Here is an 18,752-nt window from a genome sequence, read left to right as displayed (position 1 = left end):
ATTTGACCCCTATGACTGCTCGTAACTGCTGGCGGTGGAACGAGTCAAGTTTCTTTTCTTGAGTCTCTGTCAGGCTCCATATGCCGCAGTTATAAAGAAGTATTGGGAGAATAAAGCTGCCGTATAACCTAATCCGAAGGGGTTCACGGGCATGGTTACCTCTTAGCCATATCACCCACAGCTGATGTAAGGCGCATGTTGCTAGACGTTTTCTCCGACTGATATCTTCCTCCACTCCAAGCATCGATCCTAGTTTGACCGTGTTCCGCCATCGTTCGTCTACTCTGTCCTTTTCTCTTTTAATTGTAGTATATTCGGTTTTGTGCTTTGTACGGATATTATTTAGCAGATCAGGCGTCATCCATGGGCGTTTTTGAGACACTGCAGATGATCTAGTCAACCGGAGTTGAGTGCAGAACTGGTGTGCGATGCGAAGTAGAGTGTCACGCCAGAACGACCACAGTTCGGTCAGCGAATATGACGGCAAGTCAATGTCGGGTGGCAGGAGTTGAGTATACGCTAGCGCTTCTCTCAGGGCGCCAACGGTCTCTGAATTCCAGTTCCAGGTCCAAGGTGGCAGGTTACGTCTGCCACGCTCATCTGCTGATGGCTGCATGGAGATAGTTCCCTGGATTGCTGCGTGATCTGAACACCCAAACGGTGCTCTGGAAGAAAGTGTGACCTCCTCCGGAGGGAGATTGGAGATGACTAGATCGAGGCACGAATTTAGATAGCCTCGGCAGATGTGGGTGGCAAAGTTTACATGCTGATGGAAACCATATGCATCGATAAGATAGCTAAGTGCGTCACCAGCTCTGTCTGTGACATCAGAATCTAACCAAGAGCTGTTCTTGGAATTTAGGTCGCCGAGGAGGATGAATGGCGCTGTGGTGTTACATTTCCCGAGACACAATTCAAGTTCGCGGCAGAATAAATTCGGATCAGAGTTTGGTGGTCGATACGTGCATCCCACGGTGACTGTACGATCTGAAAGTGTAAGCTCTACCCACAGTTACTGGAAGCTTGGCATGACGACTGTTGTTAGGCATTTGTGGCAGGTAGGGGCATGTATGTATAAAGCAACACCTCCACCCATCGTTTCTGTTCTGTTCTGTCTGTAGAGTGTGTGCTATGGAATGTCATAGAATGAGTCTGGCTCCATGGGGTTTGCCCATGTGTCGCCGACAGCAATTAGTGTGGGCGTGATGCGTGTGATAGTGGGTATGAGCTCGTCCATTTTGTTGCACAAGCTCCTAGCATTAAATGTTAAAAAACTCATTCCTAGGAAAATTAGGTAAAGAAATACAACATTCTGGAGCCGAAAGAAGACATAGGACAAAAGTATAATATTATGCAAGAAGGCGAAAATGGTGTAAGTGCGGGAATATTACAGTACAACACGTTCCGTTCTGTATGAGTGGATATCTTGCACTCACCTAGGACTGTCTGGGTTTGCCTTTTTTCAACTTCTTCTTGTTTCTCGGTGCATTGGCAGTGGCCCCGCGAGGTCTTTCCGGTGTGACACTGCTTCGAGGGCTTCGAGGGCGTTTGGAGCTATGCACTTGAAAACCGTCTGAGTCTGTGTCAGAGTCGCTGCCGGACTTGGTGAGTTAATATTGGTGAGAAAATATGAACCAGTACTATCGCATCTGGCCAATCACCAGGATTGTACGACCAGTTTTTGGTCAGTTCTTGTATTATCGGATGCTCGACGTACGGATGGCAACGATTGAATTGGCTGCAACGGAGTCCGCTACCCTGACATAATTATAATATTGTTAGGCCAGCTTTAACTACAGACTCAAAACGCTAGCAAGGTTGGTTGGTTGGTTGGTATATTTTATTTAACTTCGCTAGAATGAACAGGCATTGCTGCCTTCTTGCCTGCACAAATGAATTGTCCAAGCTCTCACAAAAAGACGAAGAAAGGAAAGAAATATTACATGAGAGTGTGAAGCATGCAATCTTGTAAGAGAAAATTCCATGAGAGTGTGACGCATGCATGATGAGAGAGGAGAGATAGATAGAGATAGAGAGAGAGAGATAAAGAGATATATAGATAGCGAGAGAGAGAGAGTTCAAAGCAGTTAGGCCGACAAAGCCAGCATTATGAGCGGAGGCAGAATTGGGGGACCAGCAACACGAGACCAAGTATGGAACGTGCCATGGGCAACCCTAGTTAGAAAGCAGTTGTTGTTCTTTTTATTTGAATTCGCAACACCGAACGGGCAATAAGCCCAATTACATGGAAGCGAAAAAATATGCCTCATTCTTAGCATTCTTTTATTCGCTTCCATGTAATTGGGCTTATTGTCCGTTTGGTACTGCGAATTCAAATAAAAAGAACAACAACAACAAAGCAATGTTTTCAGCGGCACCCAAACACTGTTTACAGTGAGCCGTGGGTGATCTATTCTCCTTCATCTTCACTAAGATGAGGAATCTTCTTGGCCTCAACAGTTTCAGGACCCACCTTCTCATCATCAGACGATTCTTCAGCATCGGAGTCGCCGCCCACACCCAGCGGAGCAACCAGCAGCAGGCACATACTGTAGACGTGGGTTAAGCGCATCAGAGTGACAAACACGTTCTTGTAGACGAAGCTGGAGAAGGCTGTCTTCTGCTGAATGGCGATCGTCACACGCACGAACAGCTTAATGCTTTCGCCCAAGATCTCCAGCATCAAATACATGATGTAGACGATAAGGTTGGCGCGACCGTAGAGCGGCGTGACGGGCGTTCTCTTATCCTTCAGCGTCAGGTGGATATCAGAATAGGTCCACAGCTTACCGTCCCTCAAACTCACCTCCAGCGTCAGCGTGATCAGCTCATAGCTGACTGCGAACAGGATCGGTAGGGCTATGGCTAAGTACATTGGTTTGGAGAAGGTCTTCTGCATCGCGCCTACCTCGTTTAGGATAGCCTCCGCGTCCAGAATGGCCAACACACTCTTCTCCGCAGTTTTCAGTGTCAGATAGAACTTGCGGAACGGATCATTGGTGTCAGAGCGTTCTTTAATCTTTGTGTATCCGACGTTCATGCAAAGATTGATCAGGAACGTGTAGACAAGGAATCCGGTGGGAATGGTATCGCCCGTCACCTCGCCGCTCGTTCCCAGCATGAACCACCAGAGTCGCGGCATCAGCGCCACCACAACGTAGATCATCCAGGTGGCGTAGTGCGGGATGTAGGCGGCGCCCCTGGTGTTGAAGTACAGGCCCACGGAGCTGCCGCCGTGAAGGGGCGTCCACTGCGAGATCATGCCAAACTGGTATATAGCCTGGAATATGATGATGTACGTGGATGTGAAGAATCGCGGCACAAAAAACATTGACATGATAACGACTAGCACGAACAAACCGGAGCCGATCCACAACGGCTCCAACGTCCACGCAATCGGGTAGATCTCCTTATAAAGCTGAATGCTGAGTTCGAACATGACCATCTGCACCACGAACATAATAGCCATCAGAATACGGGCCACGTCAAAGAACAACCGTCTGCCGAATCGCAGCCGTTTAGTGGGCACTTTGAAGACTTTTTTGCCGTAGTGCATATCGTCCCGGTAAACTTCGCATATCCACTCGGTCAGAGGTTTCTTCTTGAATTCGTGACAGTCGCGACAAGTCTCTCGGTGCGTCATTCTATGTTCACATTCGGGATGGCGCGGTCCAGTGGCAGAGAGAGTGCGAGGTCCTCTCACTAGCTCTTTAAGGATCATATTGGAGAAGAATACCAGTCAGACCACTGGTTCGATGTCGATGGTAATTTGTCTTCTCAGTATTGCCAGCTGATTGTGTCAAATTATATAACTGTTTAGAAACAGACCAAGGAACTGTTCAGAATGTCCCTTGCTTGCACACTCGTGGTCACGCAGTGTATTATGACCAGAACAAGCTTCAAACGTTCATGAGAAGACGGCACCAGGATCGAAATGACATCTCACTTCATAGCCAGTATCTCGTTTCTCTGTCAGACCGACTTCAAATGGCCTCTGACTGTCTCCCTAGGTAAACACACGCAGCCGGTTGAACACTAACGGAAGACAACAATCGCTAACGGATGCTATCGCCTCACTCTGCATTGCGTGCGCGAGACATTCCTGTGGGTATGCTGTCTACATGCATGGGACCTGTAGACTTGTAGGCTTGGTGACGTATAATAATGTATTGTACATGATAGTACAATGGACAGGTGCGGTCACTGAAATCCGACCCAAAGTGCAAACGTGGCGCCCTGGACCAGCTCTGATTACATCAGTTTGTACGTACATGTGTACGTCCAGCCGCTTTCGTTTCACTTCCAGGGCGACAGGGGCCGTGGAAGTTGAGGGCGCCAGCTTTGCACATTGGGTCGGATTTCAGTGAGCGCAACTGTAGCTGGCAGAAGTCGTGACGCAGGGCGCGCTGGGGTTGTCGGACAAGAAGGAAATGTTCTCTGGGGGAACTTTGGGAATGCCGGGTTCTGTTGCGCGTTCTGCGAGCAGAGCAAGCCATAGGGCTGTTGCAAACTCACACATCCGTGATACTGTAAAAGCCATATAGAAGTGCTAACTCTAACGAGGTAACGAGGAGAAATCTGTCGTTAAAATAGAAATTGTTATACAGGAGTCATACTGTCCTATTGAGCGTTGAGAACGAGTGACAATCGTTACCTTTGGTACACGTAAACCAGTCAATTTTGGGAAATCGTTATTATAATTATGGGCCTCGTTAGAATTATGGCTTTTACAATATAAAGCACATTGTCACATGTATAGAAGGCAGGACAGCCTAGATGTCCACTCGTGAAACAACGGTGAATCCAGCATAATTCTGACGTGACGTACCCTTATAGAAACAGAAATTTGTACAAACATGTAGTATCGAGGTGCAGGTACTTCTTATCCGAGTATGTTGTGTGTATGAGTAATACAGCTGATTACCTTACACTTACAGAATGCGTATACTAGGCAAGTGCAGTTGCCTTATCAAAGTATGTACTACAATGTATTGTAGGTGTGTTGCACTGCAAACCTGTCACGTGATAAGTTCATCATAGCAGTAATGAGTTAGAGTACTAGTACACTGACTTTGTTGCCTTGCTTTCATTGTGATCGGTTAGGCCAGTGATTCTGAGCCCGGCTGAGGTCGAAACAGCTGACTGGCCGCAGCTTGAATAAGTTCATCGTTATGACTGTCAGAGGCTGAGTACAGTAGTAAACAAATAATTATCGTGTCCCAAGCTCATCCCCCCCCCCCCCACAGCCTGCATCATAATTATCACATCGACACACGAGACAGCTGTCTACAGAAGCGATACCTAATCCCTTTGTCCGAAAAGGGCTACTCGAAGCCGAATGGCAGTCGGAATTCCCAGGCGCCTCTATACATGTAAATTAAGACCTGTCAATGCGACCGCACGGATAAGGCGACCATCTGTCGTAAAAGACCACTGAAACCAGGACTAATGGATGCTTTTTCCAGTCCAATGACCCTGGATGAGGAGACCACCTGGTAGCAGAGACCACGTTTTGAAGGTCCCTGGAGCGGTCGTCTTAGACAGGTTAGGTCGTGGAGGGCACAGCAATTTACTGATTGTCCCAGCCAGCCCAACTGCATACCTTGCCAAACGTGTTACCTATGCTGGGACCATCTTATGGAACCAGCTCCCCGCTGCGGTCAGGCAAGAAAGAAAACGCAATCGCTTTACGTCAATGGCTCTTGCCTTTTTGCTTGCCAGATAAATAAGCCTCTTTATAAATGCTGTATGCACTGCGTTTTCCGCTATTTTCTTCCTATGCAAGTCGCAACTCCTGTTTTGAGTTGTTTTTCTTCTCTCTTTTTCTTTACCTACCAGTTGCTGTTACATTCACTGATCCTTATGCACAGATATACAGCATTCCCTCACTAGTGGGACCATTGTTATTAGGCTAGGGCCTGTTTTGGCCTTCCCACTCTAAATTAATAATACAAACAAAACAAAACAGGTTTCGCTGCACATGTGCATGACTGTAGTCATGCACACAAAGACAGAACAGCCGCTGCATATTACCACACAGTCAGCACCAGGAAAGAGAAGGAGCAAACCAAAAACTAGATGAAGTATGCACAGTGTACTTCTAGCGCAAATGCACGGCACGAAACATCAGTGACCTTACGCGTCATGAAGTTTCGTGCATGAGTAAACTCTATTGAGTATCGTTTTTTATTCCATGTAAATACGATACAGCAGGCGAACAAGCAGCTTAGCCTGATGAAATAGGAGGATATTGTACATGTAGAACTGGAAAGGTGTGTGGGGTCTGGCGACATAAGCCTCCAAATTTAGAAGATTAATGAGGTGTACAGCCTTAGCAGAAGTGACATCATAACACTGACATTAATTTTGATTCATGCACAGCGTAACCACAGCAGAAGGCCAAAATGTGCGTCGTGACGTACAGATGGTCTTCCAGTGGATCGTGGGAGTGTTTGCGCGCTTGCGTGTGTTTGCATGTGTGTGTACATGTATGTGTGCGTGTAGGTATGTACATGTACATGTATGTCCATATGTGTGTGTTTGTGTGTGTTTGTGTGTGTTTGTGTGTGTTTGTGTGTGTGTGTGTGTGTGTGTGTGTATGTGTGTGTGTGTGTGTGTGTGTGTGCTTATGTGAATATGTGTGTATGTGTGCATGTACATGTATGTGAGAGAGTGCGTGTGTGTGGGGGTGCGTGCGCATTATGTGAATGTGGATATATATGTGTGTGTGTGCCCGCGCGTGCGCGCGTGGGTGTATGTGTGTGTGGAATGGAATGAGTGAGTGTGTTTACGATTAGCCCGTTCAAGGGCTTTCCCTGGCATCCCGCCTGGCAAGTGGTGATTCCACCTCAAGGTTACTGGAACGACGACGCTCCTGGTTATGCTTTGGACAGTGGTCATTATCGGCGAGGGAAGGATTGGAGAAGACGGTGGCCTGCGTTGGACACTGGTCCAAAGGCGTCGACAAAGAGGTTCGCTGGCTCAAGCAGACGCTGGGGCTGAGAGAGACGATGGAGGGACGGGCTGTGGAGCCCCTAGGTGTGCCGCCGTGCGATCCCAACGTGTGGCATGTCGAACAGAGTGTACCGGCGGTTACAACGGACGGAGACATGCTACATCGCTTGCATACATTGCGCTGTGCTCCATCAACAGCTGATTCGACATTGGTGTTTGGGTGCAGGGCAATGTTGCTACCAAACTGGTCTTGAAGGATATCATTCTTCTTGCGCCTCCACGAGCTGTGGCCGTGGTGAACATACACCTTTGGTTTGCCACCATGGCCACCAGCGGCCAAGTAGTTGTTGCGTGCTCTGCGGCGGCGTCCTCCAGGCAGTTTGGAAAGGCGGTCCAGCCAGACACGGCGCATCTCCTTGTCGCGACTGGCGTACAGGAAGATCATGACGCCCTGCGCAGTGTTCAGCACGGTGAAGATGTACTGCGTGACCACGTGATCGTACACGACCACCAGTATGCCGGCGGTCCAGGTCATGCCGAGCAGCATCGATAAGTACACGATAGTGCGCAGTAGGAATGCTGCGCTGGTGGTTTTGCGTCGCTGAACAACCTGGCCCACACTCTCCACACCCTTGCGTAGCGACTTCACGACCAGCATGAGAACGACGATGTTGTACAGCAGAGACACAGCGATTGGAAATATCAAGGCCCCATAGAATGCAAGGGGGCTGTCCATCCAGCAGCTGGAGAGAATATTCATGCATGCACAAGCACACAATATGGGTCAATATTTGCAGTAGAGCATATATTCAAAATTTTGAAGGACGCTTCACACAGCTTCGTTATACTTGAATCGTTTGCAGGCAACCTGCCTACACTCAAGAGAGCACTGCATTTCACACAAATCCATTGGTATCGTTACAACGTTTCGGTCTTTATGACCATCATCAGGAATGAAGTGGACCCAAATGCTGCCTGCCTATTTTCGATTTTTCATGGATGAAACAGGTTATAACATGGATACCCCCCCCCCCCCCCCCTAGGGATATCGCACAACCAAAACCATTTCCGGGCTATAACTGAAGGGATACTGTTCATCGTCATCCAACTACATTCGTTAGTTTCAGAATAATGAAGAGGGTAAAGCAGTTTAGAGAAAAAAACGATTTGAGCCAGGGACCTTTGCTGCAGGCCAACAATGTTCTATCGATGAGCCACGGTGAGGTTGTCATCTTAGCACAAATCCCTCAAAATTCCAGCCAGTCTGGAATGTTTTTATCAACAAACGCACGACACATCCGATAGCACTCACAAGGCAGTTCCTTACTACAGCTGTTTAGAAAACTCTGGTTGGTGAACGTAGATAATGTAGAATTGCTCATACATGAAGATGCTAGTAGTGAAAATCCCCATTTCGTACCGAAAGGGGGAAGAATAATACACACTGGAGGCGTGAGGATTAGGGATAAAAGTAGGGCTAAGCACTTGCTGATGGTGTACTGCGGAAACGGATCTAGGTCGGCTGGAGAGAGCAGTTGTGGAGTGGTGAATGATTAAAATAAACTCCACAAGGCCGAATGATACGGCTTACCCTTGTCTAAGTTTGGATTGCTTTAGAAAAATTCAAAATACAGAAAGCCCAAAAGCATTCCGTTGAATATGCAAACTTCCCATGAGTGTTAAAATAACATACTATGTCTTGCAAGTATGGATTAGAGTACGCATGCAGAGACCTCTAAAGGCCATGCTAAGAAATTCTCTAAAAATTTGGAGACAAAGGCGATCCGCTACTGTACTTACTATCGCTGCGTTCCGTATGCACCAAGACGTGTAATTCCTGCAGTGCACGCTACCACTACAAACGGCAGACCTGAGGTACATTTATGTGCAAGCGGACACACAGAACAGGATGGCAAGAGAAACAACCTTTGCAGCTGCAATGGAGGCGACAATTCATAATAATAATAATTATTATTTATTAATACTCGGGTCCTAAAGGGAAGTTACCCTCATTGACTGTGAATTGGAGTTAATCGAACTCGGATGGGAACGTGAGCAAATATCGGAGAGGAAATGGTATGGGAGATCTTGATCTGTGCGCCATTCCAAAGCGAGTGGGTTGAAAGTTGTCGTGTTCAGCCTTTGTTAGAAATAATCTGGTCACCCTTCCCATCAAAGTTGGAATGCTTTTTTATAATGTATTATTAAAATAATACATTAAAATGTACCTTATTTTTCTTGTGTGCGGTTGTGCTTGTGTGGTCGGGGGGGGGGGGGGGCTTTGAGTAAGAGAGTAGGAGAAAACCCAATAGGGAGCTGCGGATGTATTAGTGAGCTGTTTGATGATGAATATTAACCATGGTGAATCGGTGACTGGTTGCCAACTTTCATTTCATTCTTACTATCGCCAGAATTATGGCGAGCCAGGATATGCATAAAAAATCAATAACTATGACAACTCGGATGGCCAGCCAATTAAATTATGGTGAAAAGGTAGAAGGACAAAATCTCAGTACTCCTTGTCAGTTTTGTGCCATTTTATCGCACTCGCTGACTGTATAAGATCTGGTTACGTTGGTGGACAGTTAGTCATAACTCGTAATATTTTTGCCCTTCTCCCTTTTCACCATAACTAGGACAACCTATCTCTTATTGGCGATGGTGCCATAGTGAGAATAAAGAGTTCAAACAAACCTGGGACGCTTCAATACGTACCAAGCGTCATTAGGATCACGTTTCTGAAGAACGAATTCGAATGCACCGCCATGACGCGCACAAGTTTCTTGTAGATGAGCGTGGCATCGGCATTCATCCACATAAAGCTACACAAGACGAGATAGTGCAGGCCTATTGCCACCGAGTAGCAGACGGCTGGTCGAGACGTAGCCGTAATGGCCGTCAGGAACAGGGCGTAGATGGCCAGCAAAGTGGCGCACAGACCGAGCAGCAGGCGATTATGTGTTGTCCCTCTTAGCGATCTATACACACAGCAAAATGAGACGATCAATCAATATACATCAGATTGCAAATTGGGCGTGCCAGGCACAGGAATTCAATGCATTTAATTTTAACCGCTGTCCGCAATCAATAAGACGAGCTGAAACGACATTTGTGTATTTATTTATTTATTTATTTATTCAACATCTCCTGGCCCGTCCGAAGACTGCCAATAAACATGAGAGGTCAGGTGATAGCCAACCACGGCAAGCTAAAAGGGAGAAAAAGAAAGATGCTGTCAGAGAGGGAAAGGAGATAGGGAGAGAAAAAGAAAGGGAGGCACATTAGTAATACATGGGATCACTTCGGATGAGACAGTGTGGAAAGCTGGACTTTGAATTTCCTGATATCCTGGCATGTCTTAATGCTAGTAGGCAGGTTAGACCAAAGGGAGTATGCTGAGAAGAAAGGGGATTTCAAAAACAGAGAGGAACTAGCTCGGGGCAGTGATAAGGCATTGCGTGTTGGTCTAGTGGTAACAAACCAGTTGTACTTGGCAATATGTTTCGGGACTTGGGCTAGGAAGATTTTTTGCACAAGGATACAAAGATGCTGCTGATGTCGGGGAAGAAGAGGGTGCGTGGAAGCAAGTTTATAAAGACAAAGGATGTTTGGTCTTTTCGAAACAGAATTTTCAGAAGCAAGCGTTGATGTACTTCCAGTCTGTGGAGTAAAGTCTGAGACAACCCGCACCAAGCTATATCGCAATAGTCAAATATAGGCAAAATGTACGACTTAAAGAACAATTTTCTGCAGTTATCATTCAAGTGTTGGCAGTGGGGTTGTAGCATACCTAAGGACGCACTCGCACGCTTGCACACAGACTGGACTTGTGGAGACCAGGAGAGTTGGCGGTCGAGAATAACGCCCAGGTGCTTGTGCTCGTTAACAACTTTAATAGGTGTACTATTTAGACCAGGAAAATACAGAAGCTGAGTGGGGGGCGAGGGAGAGAAGAACATGGCCTCGGTTTTGGCGAGGTTAGGCTTCAGTTTCCAGGTTTCCATCCATGTTACTGTACTTTATTCGTGCAATGTAATACGGTGGAAACAATGTGCAATAAATCGATGTATTCATCCGAAATCTGTCGATTTTTTTTCAATAATGGCTTTGTTTTTGTTTTCCATGGATATGTTTTCTTCTGCAGAAACCTGGGGTTGCGTCTATCATGGAGGGATGGAGATGGGCAGGTATGAGGCTCGTTCTGTCTAGCTTCCATGTGACATGAGAGCAAATGAGCCATCCGCGTTAGTTCACCCTCAGTGCTCGTATAACACCGCATGCCCCTAGTCAAGCATACATGAATGTTCTGAGTAGGAGGAGGGGGGGGGGTCTCCCACAATGAGCATCATTAATTTTCTGACACTCCCCTGCCTCAAATCCTTCCCCCTCTCATCAACCACCTAATCCCCCTTCCCCAAGTCACCACCCCTCCCCCCGCCCCAGCAACCTTCCTGTCAGCTACCACCCCCCCCCCATAACCTGACTACAGAATACATGTTCCAAGTTCAATATTGAGGTATACGTCGAGTTGCTCACTTGGAGGCAATGATCGCCCACATTGTCAGCAGGAGACCGAGTATGGATAGTCCCACGCCCACACGTGTGATGATAGTCAAGAATTTCACTGCTGGCGACAGAGTGCCATTGTGATGTAGGCTGGATATCGACTGGAGAATGAGTAAGACCACATTCACAAACACAGGTATTCTCGGTTTGGTACAGACTACACCTTAAGTCTGGCATGGCAGCCTTGCGAGGATAACAATAATTATTGTGAGCTTTTGTTCAAGTGCTCCTACAACGTTTGCATTCACCCTGATGTGAAGAGAGAGAGAGAGAGAGAGAGAGAGAGGGAGAGAGAGAGCTAGTTCACCAAAGTCAACTATCTTACCAATTATGTCGTTGAGTAAACGTTTTTAAAGTCCAGAACAGACCTGATGTGTCCGGATCACCTTGCCGTAATCCAACTCACTTTCAGAGAATGGATTCAACGTTTCGGGAACATTTCCCTCATCAGGCACCATTGCAAACCTGCAATACAGTACGTATCACATTCACGGATAATGATGTACAATGACATCGTTCCATCACTATCCATGTACTTGAGTACCATTAATTTTAGAGTTGATGAGGTTAATGAGCCGTATTTACTTACCACAAGTACAGCAAAGTTAGTCAGATGAGAACACAGACATGTGACAGCTTCCCCGGATGATCGAATAGTAACACAGCCATCCTCTGACCACGCGTCTGTGAGCAAGAAAAGCCGGCAAGTACGACTTGAATACACACACGTTTCACGTGCATTACTGCAGAGAGCTAACCTTTCAAGTTAATGAGGCCCATCAGTAACAGCACAAACCACATAGGATCCTTCCAACACTTGCTGCAGACTATATTAGCCACATCTTTAGGATTTTTTAGTCAGCGGTGTATGATTATCGCTAATGTTTGATGTTCTGAGTAACAGCACCAATACTTTAGTTATCTTCTCTGAACGTTTAGGAGATTTCTGGTATTCATAGGGACGAGTATACACACGGCTTGCAATAGCAGGTGACAGTATTTGCTCTAAGGTTGACGGATGAAGAGGAGCCATACCACCATACCTGCCTCAAAGTCCCAGAAAACGCAAGTGGCGTTGCTCAGTCGATAGCCCTGCAAATGAAACATATTACACATTTGCAATCAATCACATAGCTGAACAGACAGGGCGGCGTTCATCTTGCAGGCGAGAATGTAATCGCTTGCACTTTAGGTGCCAATTGGTCATGGACCACGAGTTGAGTGAAATGGAATAAAGTAAAATCAATCGCTGCTGAACGTGAACTTGCAATTCTTCGAGTCGTGCTGCAACCATGTACATGCACAGTGAAACCTCGTTAAGAAGAACACTGATAAGACAAACGTTCGCTTAAGACAAACTAGTATTCATAACTCTATTGGATAAATCACTGTGTAGTCACTGGGTAAAAGATATGGATAAGAAGAACCACCGTTATTGCGAACAAATCCCGTCGGTCCCTTGGCGTTCGTCCCGCCTCGACTGCAGTAGTTTTTGGAGCGAATGTGGAAAAACATTAGGCGGCAGCTATAGGCCAGAAGGGCGAGCCTACAAGCTAAAATGGAATAATTATTGGGGACAGGGCATTTCTTCCCAGAGGTCATCCATCTAACTTGCCTATAGAACAAGGCAATAACATGGTAAACTTTAATTTTCAAATCAAACCATTCAATACTAGTTGTACAACAGCGTTGTTTGAACACATAGAATTGGAAAATACACACGAAAATCCATTATAAATTCGGAACGACGCTTCGCGCAGCTTCATTATAGCAACTTGTGTTGTGGCAACACTGGCCAACACTCAGATGCACTGCTTCTTCACACAGCTGAACGATTCTTCTTTTTTCTCAACGTTTCGGTCACTCTGACCATCTTCATCTTCATCTTCGTCCTGAAGATGATCAGAGTGACCGAAACGTTGAGAAGAAAGAAGTATTATTCAGCTGTGTGAAGAAGCAGTGCATCTGAGTGTTGGCCAGTGTTGCCACAATACAAGTTACACGAAAATCCGGTGGAACAAAAAAAAGTGATTAAATGAGTTTCATGCTGAAAAGCGCCAACAGGAGACATAGAATCAGAAAAGAATAGTTCCACCTCAACCACATGTGCTCTCTGGTCGACCGTCCTTCACACCAGCAACATCACTCCAACGTGTAGATACTGGCAACTGATACTCGCTTGACTCCTCTGTCAGAGACTTCTTCTTTCGTAATTTTCTAAGTCCTGTCCTCTATTTTCTAACCGCGGCTTATCCTTTCGCCTTTATATCATTGGGCCTAGGTCCCGTTTATTGTGCGAATTAAAATAAACCAACCAACTAAATGTTCCTGCAAATAACGATTCAGGATTAGAAGTCTAGAACAGACATCACAGCAGTCAACCATAGAATGGGGCCCCCAGTTCTGGCTGCAGGAGTGCCACAGCAATACGTATAGGCATAGTTATGTCGCTACCACCACTCACCTTGATGTTCAAAGGCAAGGCGATGCGAACTGGCTGCTCCAGATCGGTCAGGGGTCGATCGCCAATGTTCAGTGTGAGCACGTCCGTTGCAAGCCGTGTGTCATTGGCTAAGCTGGTATCATTGAACAGTGCTGCTGTACGTCGGCTGTAGACAACGAAACTAGGCTTCGCGAGCTGGCACGAGGAGTTGTCTGGATTTGGACTAGCACCAGCAATGGTGGAGGACGGTATGTCGACACTCAGCGTCATCGCATTACCTGCCAATATCAATTTCATAATATTAATATACATGAACCACGTCAAGGATGGCCTGATGAAAATGGGCATGTCAACAGTCTCACTCCTCCCCATTCTCTCACCATGTCTGAAAGAATATCCATACATCTTCACTCTCCAAACGGTCTCTGGGCTACACCAATCGCTAAAAGAAAAAGTACTCAAATTTTCGGGCAAGGCTCATCTTCAGGAATTTCTGAAAGAATGTCTTTGAAAAAGCAAAATTACATAACTGTGTACACCAGAAAAGTCTGTAGAAAAAATTGACTGTCCCCACAAATAATAATACTTGTAATAACAAGAGTGCATAAACAAGAGTATGCAACTGTGGTTATGGGTCAGTGCGCGGCGCGCTGCCTTCATTACGTAACTTGCCTTCATCACGCACTGAAAGCATGCATTCAAACTCACAATTTCTCGTACGAGCCCATCTGTTTTTGCTCGATTCGTTCCAGTACCTACGCGATCTCTAAATTCTGGCACGTGAACTCCAGTTCCGTACGAAAGTTCATTTCAAACCAGAGGAAAAGTGCGGTGTTTGATTTCCGCAGTGCGCGGACTGCAGCTGAATGATGTAATGAAGGCAGCGCGCCGCGCATCTGGCCCATAGAAAAGAGATCACAGTTGCATACTCTTGTTTATGGACTCTTGGTAATAATAATAATCCGCAATATCGCCCTAAAATGAGTTGTGTACACCATAATAGTGCCATAATTTGTGCGTGTGTATGTCGGTGTGTGCCTCTTTATGTAGACGGGGGAGGGGGGTCAGGCATATATCCCCTTCTCCCTTAGGCATACATCGGTCTCTGGGTTCTCCTCCGAAAGGATTTGGCTATCTAAACAAGTCTTACCGTCGCTTAGTGTGTCATTATTTCCCAGCTCATATTGACTTGAACCTACGGCTGCACGAAAGCCTTGATCAGTGCCTGGTTCTGGACAGAGCACAGCCATACCGACTAGTTCACGCACAAACTGTACATTGTTCCGATTGCCCTGCGGCGTCAACGACTTGATCATGGACTCTGAGGAATTGACCAAGCTAGGAAGGACAAAACAGCAGCATAGCAAAAGGCAATGTCTTTAATTTATGTATTCGTGTGTATGTGAGAGGGAGAGAGAGAAAGAGAGAGAAAGACAGAGAGAGGGAGAGAGAGAGAGAGAGAGAGAAAGAGAGAGAAAGAGAGAGAAAGAGAGAGAAAGAGATAGAGAAAGAGAGGTGGAGGAAGGAAGAGATAGAGTACTTAGAAAGAACGATAAGGATCTAGTGAAAAATTGAGCGGTTAAGAAAAACAGGTTAGAGGTAATTTATAATGGTAATACTAGTGGAAGGATAGAGAAAAGAGAGAGAGAGAGACATAGAAAGACAGACAGAGAGAGAGACAGAGAGACAGAGAGAGAGAGAGAGAGAGAGAGAGAGAGAGAGAGAGAGAGAGAGAGAGAGAGAGAGGGAGAGAGAGAGCGAGAGAGAGATAGAGAGAAAGAGAAAGAAAGAGAGAGAGAGAGAGACACCGGCGGAGAACACAGCACATCTTAAAAGTGTTTGGAAGGCACTTTTCAGAAAGTCTTTTCTGTCCATTTTTTGGACCCGAGATAACCATAGAATTTTTTACAGCAAAGCAGAAAGCAAAAAGCATAGAATTTTTCACAGCAAAGCATAAAGCAGAAAGCATCAGATTACTGGTATCATGGAAGTAGAAACAATAGTCAAACCCTCTGTTTAATAGAGGGGTTGCGGTGGAAAAGTGGTTGAGAAGAAAACAGTTGGCACCACCAGGATTCGGAAAAAAGTCGAGATACTGACTTTTGCTGATATAGGCCGACAATCCTCTAATATCGGAGCTGTGGTGTTGCTGCCCTCCAAGCTAAGACCGAAGTAACATTGTCTGAAAACTGCCAATTCTCATGCACAGTATATATTACCTTTTTCCGACCTCCGTTGGAATGACACCAGCAGGCACTCCGATGAGGTTATCAATTGAGAATGTTACAGTTCCTGCAACCTGGATTGGAGAATAACCAAAATAGAACGGAATGATAATGATGAGCCACGACAACTTGCGGACACAATGATGACGTGCGGAAATTGTACGACAAAGAAGGCTTGTGTAAGGCTGACTACTGAGAGTTTTACTAGGCGTGAATGGTATTCCAGAGGTGTCATGCTGCATTTACGATCTTCCTTCTGCCCGTGGAAACTTAAAAAGAAACGTTGGCGGCTTCTCCCCTTGTCTACATTTCCAACAATGCAGATTTTCACATCCAACATGTCCATTTTGGCACACTGGAACGAAACATACGTAAACTGTTGGCGCACTGATTCAATTTCCTTTCACGGTTTGAGTGAGATTTGGCTGGAAGCCGAGTTCCCGCATCCGTAGGAATGCCGCCACCCTCTGTGGATCAAGGCGCAGATGAAGCTCCCAACGAGGTGGGAGGTGAGTAGATAAGACCCGCTACAAAGAGGTCAAAGACTGAAAATCCCGTTCGCTGCATCAATTCTTTTCAAATATGATTATTAGAATAAAATTAAAAAAAATCACATGGACACGATAGATGGATAGATGGATAGTTGCTTCATAATTCGTTTCCATGGGATTTCTTCTATTCAAATTAAAATCGAAATCTTAGAATAACACAAATCATACGTACAACGATTCGATCGGTTTCGTTCCAGCCCTCATCCGTACTGATCGTCGATATCAGGTTGCTGGTGACTCTACTGGCCAAGTCCACGTCTGCAGAGCTGAGCTCTGACGATTTGCCTGTCAAGTTGTTCAGTGTAGCACTCGCTGACAGCATGCCTTGGGGATCGTCTGCACGGAACGAGACCTTCAAATGAATGAAAAAAGCGTTGGAATGGAATTGATCTCATACATTTTAACACCAAGGACCACGTACCTCGAGATGACCAAAGTTACAGAATTCATGGCCTTTTTTCATGGATTTGATTTCAGAATTATTTATTTTCCGCTCCTTAGCGCAATGTGGTGTAAAGCATGCCATTAAGTACCTCGCGCTGGTGCGTACTTGAGGCAGGTAGCTTTCTTTTAAGGAGATCGTGTTCTGATGGATCCTGACAGTATTGTTATGGTATTTTTTTATTGATTTATTTTAATTCGGTATCTCAACAGTACAATGTACAACTTGGGAAGATCCGAATGACATAGATACATACACATAAATGTTATAGAGTGGTGGTATTCACAATTTCACATCTTTGACATTTGGCTATTAAAATTTGTAGCAAAAGTGGCCCGGACTAAGGTCATGAGGACAGTGGAGCCAACATTTTCGATATCACGTGACCCCTATCATTATGCTAGGGTTGAATGGGAATGAAGCCAAAATGGCTGCCCTATATTGCTATGTGACAGATGAGCAGTGTAAGGTGCCAGGGTTGTCGGACACGCCACCGTCATAAGGGTTGACCTTACAAATATTTGCAGCATTATTTACTCCTTGGACCCATACAAAAACACTGGTTTGGATTCTAAATCTCGAAATTTTGATTATTTTATATTATTTTATAGTCCAAACCAGAGTATTGTGTTGCTCCACGGGTGCAGACACACACATACACACACACACAAACACACACACACACACGTGTACACACACACACACACACACAATCACACACAGAGTCACACACACATCCCAGACCACGCCACCACCCCCCTTATTCATGGCTCACACCTGACGGGTTTACGTAGCTCTAGTAAAAACAAAAAAACACACACACACATACAAACACACGCACACATACACGCACACAAACGCGAGCACACACACACAAATACATAAAGAGTAAAAAATTCTGGTACGTTCAATACCTTTGCTAGATCGTTGAGCAACTGTGTTCGAAGGGACGAGAACGGACACTCCGTCGTGTTCGTGTATGTGGCCCACGAGGGGTGCGTTGAGTTATCATTGAAGACCTCACAGTCTCTAGTTGCCATAAACATGGTGACGTTTTCCGCCTCTCCGGGACAGGGCACAGATGCATTGAAGTAGGCCAGTGTGGCCGGCCACTCAATCACACCGTGAAGTGGATCAGTGAGGTTCTCAGCTGGACATAGACCTGTGCAAGGGTACAATATTCGACAGGGGACGCAATTGCGTCAGTAACTGTATTTTGTATTTAAGTGGAATTTTCTTATTTTAAACGACTGTAATTCCACAAATTTTCGGTGTACTTTTATTTTCGGTACTTTCGGTGCATCTATTTCATACCTAAAATTTCAATACACCGAACAAACACTAACACACATAAACCCAATAGAGAACTGCTTCTCTGTACCGAAAATTTCTGTTCACCTAACCTGGCCTTTTGCCGTCATACCGAAATTATTGAGTACCGAAAATTTCTGAAATTAGAGTACTTGAGAGCATCTCCAACCGACCCTTACTGCCTTAGTTCTTCTTACAGGATGACCGAGAAAGATATCATGTTATTTTGTTCCTGTCGAAATGAATAGGGAATAGGATTA

The 18,752-nt window shown here is 45.7% G+C and overlaps 1 protein-coding gene across 1 annotated transcript in view; it reads right to left on the bottom strand.

The window, feature by feature from the left end:
* Positions 1-6,610: 6,610 nt before the first annotated feature.
* Positions 6,611-18,752, bottom strand: part of LOC135827938 (uncharacterized) — a 56,223-nt gene continuing 44,081 nt past the window's right edge. The window contains exons 15-25 of the mRNA XM_065340374.1: positions 18,096-18,343; positions 16,912-17,091; positions 16,183-16,262; positions 15,114-15,301; positions 13,985-14,241; positions 12,564-12,612; positions 12,110-12,204; positions 11,491-11,621; positions 9,670-9,932; positions 8,755-8,824; positions 6,611-7,697 (exon numbers count right to left, since the gene is read on the bottom strand). Of these exons, the coding sequence (XP_065196446.1) occupies positions 6,803-7,697; positions 8,755-8,824; positions 9,670-9,932; positions 11,491-11,621; positions 12,110-12,204; positions 12,564-12,612; positions 13,985-14,241; positions 15,114-15,301; positions 16,183-16,262; positions 16,912-17,091; positions 18,096-18,343 (2,456 nt within the window). The 3' untranslated portion in view covers positions 6,611-6,802. The remainder of the gene's footprint in view (positions 7,698-8,754; positions 8,825-9,669; positions 9,933-11,490; positions 11,622-12,109; positions 12,205-12,563; positions 12,613-13,984; positions 14,242-15,113; positions 15,302-16,182; positions 16,263-16,911; positions 17,092-18,095; positions 18,344-18,752) is intronic.

This window comes from Sycon ciliatum, chromosome 12, assembly GCF_964019385.1.
Source record: "Sycon ciliatum chromosome 12, ocSycCili1.1, whole genome shotgun sequence".
NCBI classification, from domain to species: domain Eukaryota; kingdom Metazoa; phylum Porifera; class Calcarea; order Leucosolenida; family Sycettidae; genus Sycon; species Sycon ciliatum.
This window is presented reverse-complemented; position numbering and strand designations above follow the sequence as displayed.